Here is a 17,362-nt window from a genome sequence, read left to right as displayed (position 1 = left end):
GATCTGTACCTGGATGATATCAGACTACACTCGAACAACAATTGCACAGACATGCAGCATAACTCTGTGATTTCCTCATTGTGTGCTCGCGCTCCTATGTTCAAACGTGTATGTGATGAAGTCACCTGCTTATTCTTAAAGGGCCTTTCATTTCATGGTCTACGGCTAGGTACATCATTAACATTATCAATATTTTAACCTCCTTTAACCATCACCTAGTTACATTCTCCCCTGCATCAGGTTAAGCGTCCTCGATTACTCATTTAAAATCAGAGTACTCTTAACCTCTTTTACTGCTTCCCTAAACAGAACAGAACTCAGATCAGCCAGTATCTGTGAAACTGCTGCCGGTTATAGGTGTACGGTCAAGGACGGACCTTGGCTAATGCTACACATTTGAATGCTGGCCTGCATTTGGAGCACCAACAGGAAGGGTTAACTCACTGGTAGTTGTCCTCAGCCTTTCCTCAGTCTCCAAAGCCTCAGCAGGCTCTGACAGAATATTGGTGCCATCAGAATCAACTGATTCTGTGCTGAGCAACACATTGGGCACATGCCCTACGCCTTGTTTGCCAACAGACTTGGAGCTAAAATTTCTTACTGCAGGTGTATGAGATCTCTCCTCCCTCAAAACTACACCCTCATCAGAATCTTCAGACTCCACATCACTAAGGAACTGTGACTTTTCATCTTGTACTTTGGCTTCTTCCTGGGGATGGGAGTAGGAGGATTCACATCAGGCCTGGTGTCCACCATGTTAACACTGTTTGTAGGCCCTCCTTCCAGTGGCTACACTGTGTAAATGTTGTAAAAGCAAGTGACACCTTGGTGTCCCATAGAATTGTGCACATACTCCAGAGCAGGTTTCTTCAAACTGAGAGGTAACAAGAGCTGAGAACATTCCCCTGCCTGACATCCTCATAGACACAGTACAGTAGACCCTGATGCTCCCTGATGCTTTTCCAGTGCTTCAGCATTGACCGAACAGGTTTTGGCAGGACTTTCAGCTCCTTTCCATGAGGCCTTCTCTTCAGATCCCAATATTTTCTGAATCCGCTAATCCCGAAGTCTTGCTGTTGGAAGGCAATTAATTCATCAGTTGAGTAACCTGGAAAGGTGGGGGTATATCCCTGACCTAGTCCATTTCCATCATGAGATTTGGACACCACAGCTCGCATTTGCCTTACTTTACAGCTGTTCATTCCAGCAGCGAAAAGTGCCAGATCCAGGTCTATACCAAGGTGAATTCAACCGCAGACTGCCACACACCCATCATACTCGAAATCCTCTGAGGCTGGCTCAGGCTCCCCTGCAAAAGGGTGTCTAGTGTGTCAGCTACTGTGTTTTGATGCCCTGGATGATACTGGACATCAAAATCAAAGATCGACAACTGTGAAATCCATCTTTGTTCAATCGCTCTAAACTTTGCCATTTTCAAGTTGCACAGAGGATTATTGTCGGTTATCACGGTAAATTTGGACCCCAACAAATACCCCCGAAACTTTTCAAGAACTGCCCACTTGACAGCAAGGAGCTTGAGTTTCATACTGCTATAATTTCTATATTTTTTTCTGCATCCCTCAGCAGAGGCAATAACACATCTACTTGCAAAGGCAATAACACGTTTTTTATCTCCCTGTTGCTGTTATAAAATGGCACCCAGTCCCTGACTGCTTGCATCTGTCTCCACAATAAAGGGCTTTGAATAGTCAGCCACCCCTAAGATAGGTGCCCTAGTCAGTTTATCTTTGAGAGTGTCAAAAATGATTTTACATTTTTCAGTCCACAGACTCCCCAAAAGGACATGAGTTCGGCTGGAGCTTTCAGTAGCCAGACCTGAATTTACCACATCATGAAGTGGGCCAGCTATCTTGGAAAACCCCTGAATGAACCGTCTATAATAACTACAGAGCCTAAGGAATGATCTCAATTCCCTTAGCGTAGACGGGACTGGTCACTGCTTTATAACGGCAACTTTCTGAGGGTCTGTGCCAATACCATCGGCAGAAATTCAATGTCCCAAGAACACAACCGCTGCCTGAAGAAAGTGACATTTGCCTAACTTGACCTTGAGACCAGTGTCCTGCAGCCTCCTCAGTACAGTTTCCAGTCTTACCAAGTGCTCCTGGAATGTTGATGAATACACCAGGATATCATCGAGGTACACTAACAGAATCTGGAAAACAAGATCATTCATGGTGGCCTGCATCAGCCTCTGGAAGTTTGCAGGTCCATTGCAAACCCCTAACGGCATCCGCAAAAATTCTTAGAGGCCAAAAGGGGTAGAGAAAGCAGTCTTGTGTCTGTCTCCTTCCGCCACAGCCACCTGATGATAGCCGCTTGCTAAATCATTCGTTGAGAAGTACCCCCTGCAGAGCATCAAAGCTTTCGGCGATCCACGGTAAGGGAAAGGCATCTTTTTTGTTGTCTGATTTAGTTGACGGTAATCTACACATAGCCTGATACTGCCATCTGCTTTACTTACCAGCCCGACTGGCGCGGTGAGGGGGTGGCATATTTTTTTTTGTGTGTTTTTTTTGTACCAACCGTGAGATGTGATCCTTTACTTCTCTATACTGATTAGGAGGAATCCGACAGTAAGGCTGTGTGACAGGCTCGACATCAGTTAGTTGAATTTCATGTGTTATCTTGTCTGTGTTACCTAGGTCTTTGACCACTAGAAAGCCACAATTCGGCTCTTGATTCCCATTGTCTCCAATACAACCTCTAAGTAACCCAGGTAGGGTATCTCAAGCCCATTGGCTGCTGTGAGCTTTAGCCAGCCAGCCGTGGAGAGAATGCCATCATCTTTACCACACAAATTGTCTCTGAAAAACTTCTCGGTTACTGTGCTCACCTGACTGCCTGTGTCCAATAGGCCTTCAGTGGTGACACCACAAATGGAAAGCTCTACCACAGGGCATGTACCAACAGCACATTGCAACAACTAGTCACAAGATGGAGGTGCATTTTTTGACTATGTCTTGTCCCCCCGAATTGCCCGACTCACAACAACCGGGGGTCGTCAAGTCAGAAGATACAAGTCTTTCTGCTCTATCGTTATGCTTCTGAGGGAAATTCTTAGCCACATGTCCAGCAACTTGACATTTGAAACATATGGGCTGTCCATCCTCAGTGAAACTTGACTGTGACTTAGTCCTAGAGGTCTTCTCCCTATGCAAACAGGCCTTGTCTGTACACGCAGTGCGTTAGCTCATCCAAACTCGCACAATATCGTCAATATCCAACTGCTTACAGATATAAATCAACATTCGAGTAAATCTTCCAGTAAACAGTAAATGTGCACTTTCATAAAAACATTATACATAGCAATCTGTACCTGGACGATATTAGATTACCCTCAAACAACAATTGCACGCAGCATAACTCTGTGACTTCCTCATTGTGCGCTCATGCTCACATGTTCAAATGTGTATGCGATGACGTCACCTGCTTATTCTTAAAGGGCCTTTCATTTCGTTGTCCACAGCTACAGTAGGTGCATCATTAACATTATCAATATTTTAACCTCCCTTAACCATCACCTGGTTACATACTGTATGTGGTTAAATATGTTTGACTTTTGCACAGGTAACATACTTGTTAAGTGGAATAACAGCCCATGAAGACTTCTGTGGTCACAGCGGGAAGTTGAAACCTGGGGACCTTCAGGTAGAACACCTTGTAGAACATAACATAGGGCATCCAAGTGCAACTCCTATCTCTTTGAATGGGGAAACATCAAATTCTACAAAACTGTTCACTAGGCTTGCGATTAAATTTCATATTTGAAATCTGATAACAAAATGTGTCATAAATGTTGTTTATTTCGCTCAAATAGCGTTATAAAAAAGCTTATTATTCAGGCTAGATCAGCCAGTGCGCATGCGCAGGCCTGAGCACACGTCTCAGAATGATGACTGTTTCTATAGCATCCAGGATGCTTCTAACGGCAGCTGCAGTGACGTGCTGACTTTACCGATTAGCGATTGGCTCCCTTATTCAGAAGGCAGGGCTACCTTTGATTGAGCGACCATATTGAGCATTGCATTTTTCCCATTCAAAACTATACGACTGACATGTCTTGGGTATTCTATAGTCTTTGTTATAGCTCACTTAAGCTTACTTCATAATTTGATGAACTTTGCACTATTACTGAACTAAACTGAATCAACACTGAACTGACTTGAGCTGAATAATGACACATTTATCTATCTATCTATACTATGATTTAAAACAATATATACTGTATACAGCGGTATTAAATGTGACTTGACTTGACCTGCATAACGTCTCTCGAAATGATGAAACATTACAAAAAGTGCATTAATATTTATTGTTTAAAGCACAATCCAGGAATTTCATGTGAGGGTGAAACATATCCACATGTAGATACATACATAGAATGAATGCCACCATTTGTTTGTTTTATATGCAGATTGTAAAAATGGTTTGCAAATTAAAATAATTTTAAATAAAGCTATAATATAATGTATTTACGTTTAATAGGATGTAATATCCATACACTCAAACATACATCAAATGGACTGAGAGCTTTTACACCCTTAGGGCACTTCCGGTGTTTTTCTGTGTTGTAAAGCTGTCTCACTTTCTCCTTGGTCAGTAGGGGAATGTTTTACTGGGCCTTTAATATGTCTGTAGGCCTCACTACTTTAACTACAGCTCACACCTAACCTCTAGCTAACGGGGCTACAGCCTCACCATCAAACACTCAGGGAATCCCTGATAATACCAGTAGCACATAGAAGGAAGAAGCCGCTGAGTGTTTCACTCCATAACTCAAACCACCTAGTACACAGTGACTCCCTGAGAGGACCTATGATGAGTGTTTCACATAGAAGGAAGAAGCCGCTGAGTGTTTCACTCCATAACTGACATTAACTAGTGCACCAGTGACTCCCTGAGAGGACCTGGTCTGTTTATTGGCAAATACTACCAGATAGGTCTACCATTAGGAATTATATAGAATAAAACAATTAGTTTTTGTTTTCTGTCGTGTTAATGGATGACGGCAGGTCGTGGGGTAATACATGCTGAGATGCCTGTGTCAGATGGATGCATTCATGGCTTTCAGCTTTGGGTGAACCTGAAAAGTGCAGATAAAATAGTGAAGCTACAGTACCAGGAGCTGAAGAGCAAAAGATTCCCAAACCCAGCAAAGATGGAGTCACTGTGAACGTCATCTCAGGGGAGGCTCTTGGAGTAAAGGTTGGTGTTAAAGCACAAGCTACTGATCTGAGAGCAGTTTTGTATTTTGTTTTCATTTTCATTGAAAACAGGGAAATATCAGGGTATATATTTATATCTGTATATACAGTATAATACCGGTCAGAAGTTTGGAATATTTAAGATGAAAGTCTATTATGCTTACCAAGGTTGCATTTATTTGATCAAAATACAGTAAAAAGTAATACTGTGAAATATTATTACAATTTAAAATAACTTTTATATTTTTATATATTCTCATATATTCTTCTGTTTTAATGTATTGTAATTCATTCCTGTGACAGCAAAGCTGAATTTTCAGCAGCCATCAGTCTTTAATGTCACATAATCCTTCAGAAATCATTCTGATATGCTGATTTGGTGTTCAATTATTATCAATTACTATTGGTTCTCAATTATTAAGAATAATACAGTTTTTTTAAATTGTAATAATATTTTGCGATATAATTGTTTATACTGCCATTTTAATAAAAAAAAGCAAGCTTGATAAGCATAAGAGGCCTCTTTAAAATCCAAACTTTTGACCATTTGTTTAATATAAAACAATCACAGAAAAAAAAAATCAAAGTTGTGCGAATGTAGAAGAACTTACTGATTTGTGAGTGAACAGTTAATTTCAGTTGTTTTCAATGAATCACTCAGATGGATTCATAAGCAGATATATCTGAATTTGAATGGTCTTTAAAAATACTTATCGAATAATTATAAACAACTGGAAAAATTAATTGGTTAAAAAGTGTGGGAACTTGTAGTAAGGTTGTTTCTAGCCTAGCATAGCAAAAGTGCATCACACAAAGCAAAGGTGCTCATTTGGGAGCCCATGTTATGTCTCAGTCCAGTTTCTTCTAATTCCCCATAGTTTCCATTATCTTTCAATATCAATTATATGCTAAAACTTTCAAAATGTTTAAAAAAGTTGGTTTAATGGATTTAAAAAGTGGTGGTTAAAACTCTTTTAGTAGTTTTCTGATATACTGAAGCATTAAAATGAAGCATGGATGCTTTTACCAGCTAAAAGTCCTGCATGTTTATCAGGTGATAAATAAAAACATGCTCTTCATATTTATTCTAAACTCTTCGAACCAAACGTACGCCTCCGTTTGCCTGACACTCGCATCTGTTTATCGTCTGTAATTTCGCAAACACGATCATTTGTTCATCCATTTATCAACACATTATGACTTACCCACGCTTCTGCCTGTCTCTTTCCCGTCTATGATTTACGTGAAATACAGTATACAAGATGACACGGTGAGCAGCTATAACTGAAGGTTTGATCAAAACGGCCAACTTCTTTGTAAATGTTCCAGCCAATCAGAACATCCGATTTACAATCTGATACTGGAGTCCATCACACTAATTGCTGCTGCAAGGGCATCCTCTGCCCCCTCTCTCAGACAACAGCAGGAAATTCAGAGCAGGTTTTATTGGAAGTGGTTTTTGTAAAATATGTAAAATTTAAAATGTGGTTATGGAGGTTTTTTTTTTCTAGGGCAGAGGAATGGATGCAGCGTTGAAGTTAAATGTGGGTCAGCCAAATACTTGGGCTTACTGGAACCAGATATGGACTGGAACTCACACACAATGTTTTTACATCTGTTTGAGCTCATACAGATATCCAGCAATTTCTTGTTTTTTGTGTTGTAGCAATAATGAAAACTGGAAAAATGGATATGTTATGAATAAGGAACATAAATGTTGTTGTCACAGTAGTCTTCTGCTGTAAAACATAATTTCCCCCCCATAACATCTTACCTTACACTCGACTCGGGAAAAGACTACTGTGGCAATCTCATGTTTTCAATGAGTTCTCAGACTTCCTTTGTATGTTAACATATAGGGTTGATTCATGTAAAATGAGTAACTTTTTTACAGTTGTCTCAATGTCTAAAAGTTGCCCAATTTAGCTGCATTAACCCTACAATTTTTATCATTTTGTAATTACAGTTCCAGTATTTTAATTATAGTATCTCTTTCTCAGGTTGGACAGCTTTCATCTACACCCTCGCAGGTTCTTTATGCACTGGTGAGTTCAAATGAAGACCGTCTAAAAAAAAACTTCCTGCAGGCAAATCCACTAGCAGCTTTCCGTCCTTGAAATCTGAGCAGGTGCTTTATGATTATTTTTCACTTCCTCTCTCTCTCTTTTGGACATCTGACAGACATTTAGACTATTCTTATGATCTTGTGCCAATGGCAACTCTAAACTCTCACATTGAGAAATGAGATTGCCAAAGCAGTGTTTGATATGTTGATTTATCAGGTTGATTTTGATGATTTCCAGGTTGTAGGAAATTAAACACATTAATTAACAGTAAATACTCCACCTGTGCCTTCAAGGGAGCTTCCAAATGAATCTTGTTTTGCCATTGTTCTCTGGAAAACATTTAGTATAAAATAGAGCTAATGTTGAGAAGCAGATTTTTTGAAACATTATCTACATGGGTGGAATAATACGTGGGACCATCTTTGCCTCACAAAACATATCTCTTGTTGACATTTTTTCCTCATTTAATCTAGTTTGTGGGGTATCTGGTCTTCAACAACCTTTAATTCGCCTTGGGTTGTTAGCCAGGTCTAGTTATGTAAAATGATTGATAATGTATATCTAGTTTTATAACATAATTTGTATAGAATTGTGAAATTTATTCTGGCTATTTGAATTTTCCTCAGGCCCAGACGATGATCTACAGACAACTGAACCACATCACTCTGTGGTTTTGGAAGACGGTGAATGCGTCAGAGTGGAAAACAAAGTATTTATTATTCTACTGTTCCTAGGAAGTTTGTTTTTGTAGGAATTCATGTTTACTGTTAATTCAGTTTGTTTATTCCGTTTATTACTATTTCCAAGCAGCTGAAGAGTCACTTTGTGTTAATTGCTGGTGAAGCCATTTATGAGCCTGTGGTTCAGCATGGTAAGCTATAATGTTATTGGTAGGTAATGTTTTACATTTTATTGACATTTTATTTAAGTATTTATGAATTATGGGTATGATTACATTATTTGACTATTCATCAATCAAAATAAACGTATTGCATATCAATATTTGCTGAGAAAAGACCCCAAAAAGATTCAAAGTCATTGTTGTGTCAGGTATATTATAGACATACTATATTTCTGCATTATACAATTTTCAGATTTTTCTAAAACCAGAGGATTTATTTATTTATTTGTTTTCTGGGCCTTTTTTCATGAACACAAAAGAAGACTACAGATCAGCCACTAAAGATTGGTCAAAAGTTCTTAAGTTTACTTAAAGATCCAACTCTATGGGAATATATGTGTTAAGTTTATGTTTTTTTGTGCCTTGATTGAAAAATGAAATGAAATGAATGAAATATATAAAATGTGTAAATAAAAAGTGAGATAGTAAGATCCCACAAAAATAAGTTTTAAAAGATGATGATGAATTATGGACACTTTTCGTTCACAACATGATTTCCATTTTTAAAATATCTGTGTCAAGTATTCTTTTACATTAAAGGTATAGTTCCCCAAAAATGATTAATTAATTGTCATTAATTAATTAATTACTCATCCTCATGTCATTCCAAAACTGTAAAACTTTAATTCATCTTCGGAACACAAAAGAGAAGAGAAGAAATTGTTGAATAAAGTTGTTCTTTTTGTTTTCTTTGCGCACAAAAAGTATTCTCATGGCTTCATAACATTACGGTTGATACACTGATGTCTCGTGGACTGATGTCATGTTTGTGTTCCGAAGATGAACGAAGGTCTGACGGGTTTGGAACGGCATGAGGGTGAGTAATTAATGACAGAATTTTAATTTTTGGGTGAACTATCCCTTTAACCCCAACGATTTTAGATCTACATTTGACCACACAACTCTTCCACATTTTATAAAAGTGACGATGTTTAGAATCTAAACAAACAATAGGGTAATAGATTCTTTTAACCGCTGATAATAGATTTCTTTAAAGCTTTTAAAGTAAAAGCATTCAGATGATCTGATCGAGCTTGTAGAGCGTGGGTGCAGAGAGAGGACGGCGCTCACAACCCATTACGCTGCATTAAAGCTCCCTCTAATTCTCGACTCGTATTACAAGCTCATTGTTGAGTCTGCCTGAGAGTGACACACACACACACACACACACACACACACACACACACACACACACACACACACACACACACACACACACACACACACAGAGAATGAGAGAAAGGGCATGTCGGCTTTGCTCCGCTCCTTTTTCATCCCGCCACTTTGCTGCATTTAAGTGGAATATTGGCTGGGTTCAGTCTCTCTTCTTCACACTCTCTCTCTCTCCTCCCTTCATCCCTCCATTCCCCCTTCCCTCCTCCTCCTTTTCCTTCCCTCCTCCTCCTCCTCCCCCCCTTTCACTCCTTGCCCTTTGTAGAAGTCTGGATCACATTTAAAACCACATGTTCCTGTGTGAGCAACTGAGCCTGGAAGTCGGCAAGCAGGAAATGTGGTGACAGCAGAGTGGGACTGGAGCACACAGTAATGGGACAGACATGCACGCCTCCCAGACGGCCTAGCACGCATTGGAAGCTGAACAAGACTGGATGTGAGCCCATGGCGGATTTTCCAAACACACATATAGTCTGACACATCCGGATCTGTGGAGACACTGGGCCAAATCTGGCCAGTCCAAGACGGATGACAGCATCAAGAGGTTGTCCTGATCAGAGAGAATCGCAGACAAAAAGGAAAAAACTGAGAAGCCCAGAGAAGAGCAGCGCAGATTGATGTCTCTTTCTCCTCCTCTTTTTTTTTTTTTTTTTTAAAGAGGAGAGCCCATTTGGCTCTGGAAAGCTCCTTTTGACAGGTCTCTACTGGTGCGCCTGTGTGGTCCTGTGTGAGAAACCTGCTTTGTGATTTGTGAGCGTGCGTGAGTGTATACACAGACTGGCCTTGCTTGGTGCTCAATCGCTGGACGGTACCCTGGAGAGCAAGTAGCAGAATGAAGACACAGAAATGTGCTGGACTTCACATGTTGTTACTCCTGTATGTCAGACTGATGCTGGCCGTGGACGCCTACAGACCCCAGAGAGTAAGTATGGCATCCCTCAGCAAACATGTAGAACACCACTTGCATCCAAAACCTTTAGGACATTTTATTTGTTCACAGCCAAATTTGAATGAAACTGAGGTTTAGCTGAAAATAGTTTTCATTTGTTTTGGTTTTCAGTTGTTATAATGAGGTCTAAGCAAAGTCTGTTCATTTACAATCTTTAAATAAGGGTTCCAAAAGAGAGTTTTCCAATGATGCCAAAGAACCAAGAATGAAATAACCCTTTTTTTTCCCCTAGTTCTTAAAACATTTAAAAAATCTAAAAAATCTCTAACCACTATAAAGAACATTTTGTGGAACAGAAAGTTTCCATGGATGTTAAATATTCTTCATGGAACCATAGATGCAATAAAAAAACCCTTTATTTAAAAATTACTCTCACGCTCATGTCGTTCCATAACTGTATGATTTTCATTCTTCTGAGGAAGGCAAAAGAAGATATTATGAAGAATGTTTTTGTCCATACAGTGAAATCCAGTTGGGTCTAAAATAACTTTAGACCTCAATGACATTTTTCAAAATATAGTTTTTTTTTTTTTTTGGTTGATCTACTGCTTTAACACGGCTGTTACAAGAAGATTTAACATCATTTTGTGCTGACTCACTGACCACGGACCTGTTGCAAGCTCAGCAGGGCCGGATGGGGCCTCCTGCTGTGACCATAAGGTCGCTTAATAGTAAATTCGATAATTTTCCTCTATGTTACCGTGGGAAGTGAGGCTGAAGTAAATGACAATGTTCAGAATTGCAGTCTTCGATGTAAGATGAATGGTTCCTCTGGAAGCACACTGGAATCCTCTGTGACTATTAATGACAATTTCTAAAGACAAGCTGTTATCGCCATTCATCTGTTTTTCTGTGCGTGTATATCAATGGTAGGTTATGTAAGAAGGGTTATGGGTTCCAAGCAGTGGCGCAATAGCATAATATCCTATTAGTTTTTACAGATACACTCCATAAAGAGGCTGTGTGAGCATATGTGTGTGTGTGTGGCGTGTATCCGAGTGCAGCCTGAGGCATTGTAGGGTCTTTTATATGTTCAACCTCTCAATGTTCACATCTGTCTCATTTCTTCTTCCTTGTTAGGGGCCTCCACCTCATTAATACTGAACAGTTGTAACTCATACTCTTAGTTTCTTTTAAACCCCTCCCCATTCTCTCGCTATTTCTGTTTGTTGTTGCATTGTCTGCACTGGTAAGTGAAAGCAGACGGCTCCACCCTAGCATACTGAAGGGATCTTAGACGATCATGTCACTACACAACAGCACAACAGCAGGATGCAGGACTTCTCTGGTGATGACTTTCGTTTCGCGTGCCAGCCCTCTCCATCCGGGCCTTGGCTGTTTTACTTTCCGCCCGTTTTGTGGCTTTCCTGTCTCATAAAAGCATGATTGGAAGTATTTTGGCCCCTGTTGCTCTTTTTTTTAATTCGCTCTTTTTGTGGGACACACCCGGTGTGTAGTAAACATTCAAAACAAAGCCAGTGCTGCTTTTTTGCCTGCTTAAATACCTCAATATTCTCAATAACTCATGTGGTATTGATTGAAAGGTGGCAGACTTCAGAGTTTGTATGTGCACTCCAACTAGTTAAGCAAACCCCATGTGCGTGATCTATTCCACAAACTCTATACACTTGCTGTTCTGTAATTAATAAGGGTAAACCTGTGACAGACCGATGTACTGACCAGGGGTGCATATCCCAAAAGCATCTATGATCTCAAGTTCCATCCAATAGAGTTCAGAGGAACTGGCAACTAAAACTGGCAATGCTTTTGGGAAACGCACCCCAGGCTGGCCAGACTGTATCCTTAGCCGATTAATATAAGTTGGTTAATGTAATAACATACAAAAGATACATTTTAGGATACATTTAAGCAAATGCAAAATAAATGCTCATTTAATCATTTGTTTTGGACATGACATATTGCATTGTTTTGAAATTATGAAGTTTTATCATCATATCTGAACATAATTTCTCACTTTCATTAAAACAGTATAAAATCTGCCTAGCAGCAAGTAATAATGAATCAATATTGACAATATTGTAAATTTCACTACAATTAATAAATGAGTCACAAGATGGCATCCGTTGTGTTTGAATGATCGAGCGTGCAAATCTGTGTTGTTACACCAGAGATACTAGAAGTAGCCAGATGAGCAAACTGACATTCTCTGAGAATATTAGAAAATATCAGACCGCAAAATGCCACGACTGACCAATAAGAAACATGCATTCCAGAGAGAGAGCCATGTAATGCACATCATATTGGCATTATATTGACCATTATTTAATCTTTAGGTATCAGTATCGATATTGGCCACTGAAAGAGTGCCCACTGGTGACTTTGTAAAGGTTATTCTGCAGATGTCACTAGGCATTTACTAGTTATTCACTCCATGCTTTGCAAAACAGCTATGATGTTCTGTTCATATTGGTGGCATGCATCCCAAACTCCATGGGATGCAGATCTGCGGGATCTGGGGATCTGTGTCTTCACTGAGCTTCTAAACAGGTGGTCCATACTGAGCTAATAGAGCATATGTTCCAGTTGTTTACTTTAGAGTGGGCCTCTGCCAGAGGGTGTTCCATGTGTTTGGCTACACAAGCTGGTGAAGAAATTTTATGGCCTGACAACAAGCCTAGAATGAGCACAAAGCACTAGACAAGTTCTAGAGATTGAACTCTAAAAATCCAGCACTTAGACCTCGCTCAAAGTCTAACTGTGTGCAATTGTCCAGTCAGGAGCTTTGCTTTAGACAAATCAAGACTCCATTCACCCACACTGAAGGTTGCAAATTTAATATACCTTTTCAGCAAGTTGTGAGTGAACACTCTGTGGTTTATATTGAGGTTGTAAAACTAAGGATCTGTGTAACGTCTGATGCAACACTGCCTATTCTTTCCCTTGTGCAATACCATACACGGCCAAAAAATGCTGAGAAAATCCAACATTATCACTACTGCCCTCTAGTGGACAGAAAGAAATTGCTTCTTTAAATGTGCACTTACATTTTTTTCCTTTTAAAAAGTTGTAGGCAACCATTAGTAGCTATAAATATATATGTGTGCTCCCACATTATTATATCTATCTAATAATGTGATGGTTGTTAACTCCTGCTGGTTAGCCTTTTATCATGGCAAGACTTTACATACCTCACAGACAGCAGGAAGTTTGTATGATGCAAGCCTTTGTAGTGGGTTGTAAAGTTGGGGGTTGTGAAGTTGGGAAAGAAGTTGTTCCTAATTTGTGTAGAATTAGTGCATTCATTTGTTTTGTTCTTTCATTTATCTAACAGCTGTGTTGTTCCATACTTTTGGCTGAATTTTGCTCAGTGTGCCTCACAAAGATTCTTATAAAAAAAACGCTTTTCCTTTTTATTATAAACAGAAGCCACATTGTCATCATTCTTTCCACATTCAAGATTGCATTTCTCCATAGGACATAAACCAGGAGAGGTGGGAACAGGAACTTAGGGAAGCTGGGAGTCTGGATGAGCTTCTGATGTTGACCGAATACCCGGACTGGAAGCTGTGGAGATGCAGACTCAAGCTGAAGCACTTTGAATATGGCACTCCGGCTGAGAACCGCAGGTCAACACGCTATGCTGCCACATCATTCAGCCCAGAGATGCTAAAAGGTTGAGACCTTCATGCAGACACATCTGGGAACATGTGCTGTCTAGGTACACAGATTTGTGTACCTAAAAAGTACCTAAATGTTTTTTTATTTTTCCCCCAGATATTGATGACGAATGGCAGAAAACCCAGTGTATGCCCAGAGAGACGTGTGTAGATGTGGCTAAAGAGCTTGGCACCAATACAGCTGTGTACTTTAAGCCCCCGTGTGTCTCTGTCTTCAGGTGTGGCGGCTGCTGCAACAAAGAGGGAGTTACCTGCCGTAATACAAGCGTGACTTATGTCAATAAAACTGTGAGCACTACTCATTGCATTGCGTGGGTATTACAAAAAAAATTAATGTCCAATGCAATTTGTTTCTACTTGCTCATTTACTGTATATGGAAATGATGTGCAGTTCATTCGATATACAAACAGAAACATTCTTACACAGTCTTAAAGGGATAGTTCACCATGAAATAAAAAAATACTGTCATCATTTACTTATTTACCCTCATACACGCCACTTTTAAAGCCTTGGTCCATGTTGATTATAATCAATTGGAAAAGAGCGACCAGTGTCATTCTTTAAAATTTCTCCATGTGTGTTCTACAGAAGAAATAAAGTTCTGCAGGTTTGGAACAACATGAGGGTGAGCAAACAATGACAGAATTAAAATTGTTGGCTGAACTATCCCTTTAACGTGTTTATGTATACATACTGTTACATTTGACCTAGGGCTGCACAATTAATCACATTTCTAATCGCGATTACAATAACGGATGCCACAATTACATAATCATTCAAAGCAGCAATTAATCATTCAAAGTCCACTTATGTTATTATGCATGATGTTTTGTTTTCTTTCTACATGTTATCTTAAGAGTTTTTCTATTGTTTTAATTTCAGTTTTAGTTTAACATTATAATACCATGCACATTTTAACTTTTTTTATTAAAAAAAGAAACCAATCCAATGTATAGTTGACATTTGAGGCTTAATACTATAGAAAAGTAATAAAAGTTTTTCAGCTAGTGTATTCAGCTTGTTTAGTTGCTTCAAACAAAGGTGTTAACATCATTAATTTAATCGTAATTAATAATCACAATTACAATTTCAAGGGAATAATCAACAATTATGATTTTTCTCATAATCGTGCAGCCCTAATTTGACTGTTTCTAAAAGACGTCCTTTTCCTCACAGATTTTGAGTGTGAGTCTGGCTCCGTATAAATCTGGACCAGAGCCCGTGCTGGTGAAAATTGCCAATCATACTGAGTGTATGTGCCAGGAACACGCGCTGATCCGCAGACATGTTCGTGAGAAGCACAAGAAGAGGTTAGTAAAAGAATAAGTTAGTGTGAAAACTTGGTGCAATCTTGACATTTAATATTATGTATACAAAGTAATATTCACTAACAGCTGATGGTTCTCCAGTTAATAGTTTTAGAAAATGCCAGCTTGGTTACAAACAGGTGGAGTTGAATAAAGTTATCAATGAAGCAATCAGTATTCCTCTGCTCTAACATTGAGTGCAGTGCATTTTGACTAAAATTGGCTGGGTATTACTTCTTGAAATATTAGACCCAACCCTTGTTTTTCCAGTGCCATGCTGTGATATTCACTGTTGATACAACAGTGTTGCTCTTGGAGAAATTACAGATTGAGCCTTGCTGAGTGGCAGCCATATGTAGGAGTTTGACTGCTCATTGGCATAATAATATGTTTGTACGTGTATGCAGTTGCTCTCCTACACTTAAGCCAGAAGACAAGAGGCTTTGCAACAAAGGTTTAATATGGGATTGGATGGCGGAGCAATGTGTGACATACCCCTCCAGTAAACAAGGTCAGTGAGTAATTGATTTCAACTCATGTATTGCCACTTCCTGTTCTGGCCTAATGCACTGATGCCTTGTTTACATTTTATTTATGTTAGTCACTATGTTGCATGAACTTTCATGAACCCATCAAGGCGCAAACACAACAACAGGATTTATATTTTTTTGCACCGGCTATTGCATCTGCGATAACACTAATTTATTTATACTTTTTTTTTTTTTTTAACTAGAGCCTCCATCTACAGTCAGTGAGGAGGACTGTGAGATTGATGTAGAGCGATGTGAATGTATTCCAAAAGTATGGACACAAAGATTACACCATACGTGACACGATTCCGCAATTCTTCTGAAGGTAGTACATTTTTCATATTCGATTCACACTGTTGGATTTAAAAATTGTAAAAAAAAAAAAGGCTTTACGTTTTCTTTAAGTGTTTTTTTAAAAAAAAAATTCACTTGACATATTCTTATAAATATATTTTTTTTTCTATCGCAGAGGACTTTGGGTATAATTTTAGGCCTACTATAATATTGTTGGGGCCTTTGTTTTGTTGTTTAAATTTAGATTATATACAGATACAATTATAAAACAATTTCAGAGCAAAAAAATGTTTCACATCCATTTATTTATACATGTATTTATTTATTTAGCTGTGTAATATGCCACTCCATGTCAGGGTCTGATCACCCTTTGAAGATTTATTATGTTTATTTATAATGTAAATTCATTAGCGAATAAGATTTGAATGTTATTCAGATTTATGGCGAATATTAAATTAGGGAGGCATGTTTGAGCTACTTCTCACCATCTGATCAATGACAGTTTCATTCATATATTATTATTATTATTTTTTTTTTTTTTTACAGCTGCAAGAGAGAAAACAATGATGAACACAACGCCCTGACAATCTCCTGCATTTGCCAGTGCAGAGACTGCAAAACACCATTTAATTTATTTATCTCTCTATTTATATTATAAAAAAATACTTTTATTAACATTTATTCACACATCTCATCAGTAACATGGCAGTGATAGCTTTCTAAATATAAAAACAACGCTGCTTTTCCTGTCTGAACATATGAAAAATGATATCTGAGGAAATGTCTCTTTTGCACTGAAGACAATGTTTCACACTAAAGAATGTGGAATTTCTTAGATATAGTTTATATTTAAAACAGGTATATTTAAGTATAAATTATAATTTGTCAAATTATTCCCTAGTGGGCTTATATGGATTCCATCCATGAGAGGACTACAGTACATGCAGGATGGTGTACAGAAGTACTTCATTACTTGACATTCATTGAGAAAATGGCCAGGCCTCTGTTTAAGTCGAATAATTTCGTAAAGTCGTAAAAATTATGTACTGGAGACGAAAGCTGTTCAAATAACAATAATAAAAGTTTAATTTAATAAATATGCCTATGACTGTGATGTTTTCAAGAACCACAAAAAACATTGTAATGCAGTGTATGAAAGCATAAAATATTTTCAAAGAGGAAAAATTGAGTTCTTGGCATGTTGCAAAGACATTTCATAATTTATGTTGAAGAATAGTTTTGTGTATAAGGCTGTGTAAGCCAATAAAACCATAC

General features: G+C 38.5%; 1 protein-coding gene and 1 pseudogene across 1 annotated transcript; both read left to right on the top strand.

The window, feature by feature from the left end:
* Positions 1–2,958: 2,958 nt before the first annotated feature.
* On the top strand, positions 2,959–10,115 carry LOC122146559 (annotated as a pseudogene).
* Positions 9,262–17,117, top strand: LOC109061547 (vascular endothelial growth factor D-like). Its single transcript, XM_042766532.1, has 7 exons — positions 9,262–10,290; positions 13,753–13,951; positions 14,053–14,243; positions 15,133–15,266; positions 15,671–15,774; positions 15,997–16,118; positions 16,634–17,117. The coding sequence occupies exons 1-6, from the start codon at positions 10,201–10,203 to the stop codon at positions 16,092–16,094; spliced, it is 816 nt and encodes a 271-aa protein (XP_042622466.1). The 5' UTR covers positions 9,262–10,200; the 3' UTR covers positions 16,095–16,118; positions 16,634–17,117.
* Positions 17,118–17,362: the final 245 nt, after the last annotated feature.

Source organism: Cyprinus carpio, chromosome A11, assembly GCF_018340385.1.
Source record: "Cyprinus carpio isolate SPL01 chromosome A11, ASM1834038v1, whole genome shotgun sequence".
Taxonomy (NCBI): Eukaryota; Metazoa; Chordata; class Actinopteri; order Cypriniformes; family Cyprinidae; genus Cyprinus; species Cyprinus carpio.
This window is presented reverse-complemented; position numbering and strand designations above follow the sequence as displayed.

Coding starts and splice junctions, on each gene's coding strand:
- LOC109061547 (XM_042766532.1), top strand. CDS start 10,201: ATGAAGACACAGAAATGTGCTGGACTTCACATGTTGTTACTCCTGTAT. Junction 10,291..13,752: donor ACGCCTACAGACCCCAGAGA/GTAAGTATGGCA, acceptor ATTTCTCCATAG/GACATAAACCAGGAGAGGTG. Junction 13,952..14,052: donor CAGCCCAGAGATGCTAAAAG/GTTGAGACCTTC, acceptor TTTTTCCCCCAG/ATATTGATGACGAATGGCAG.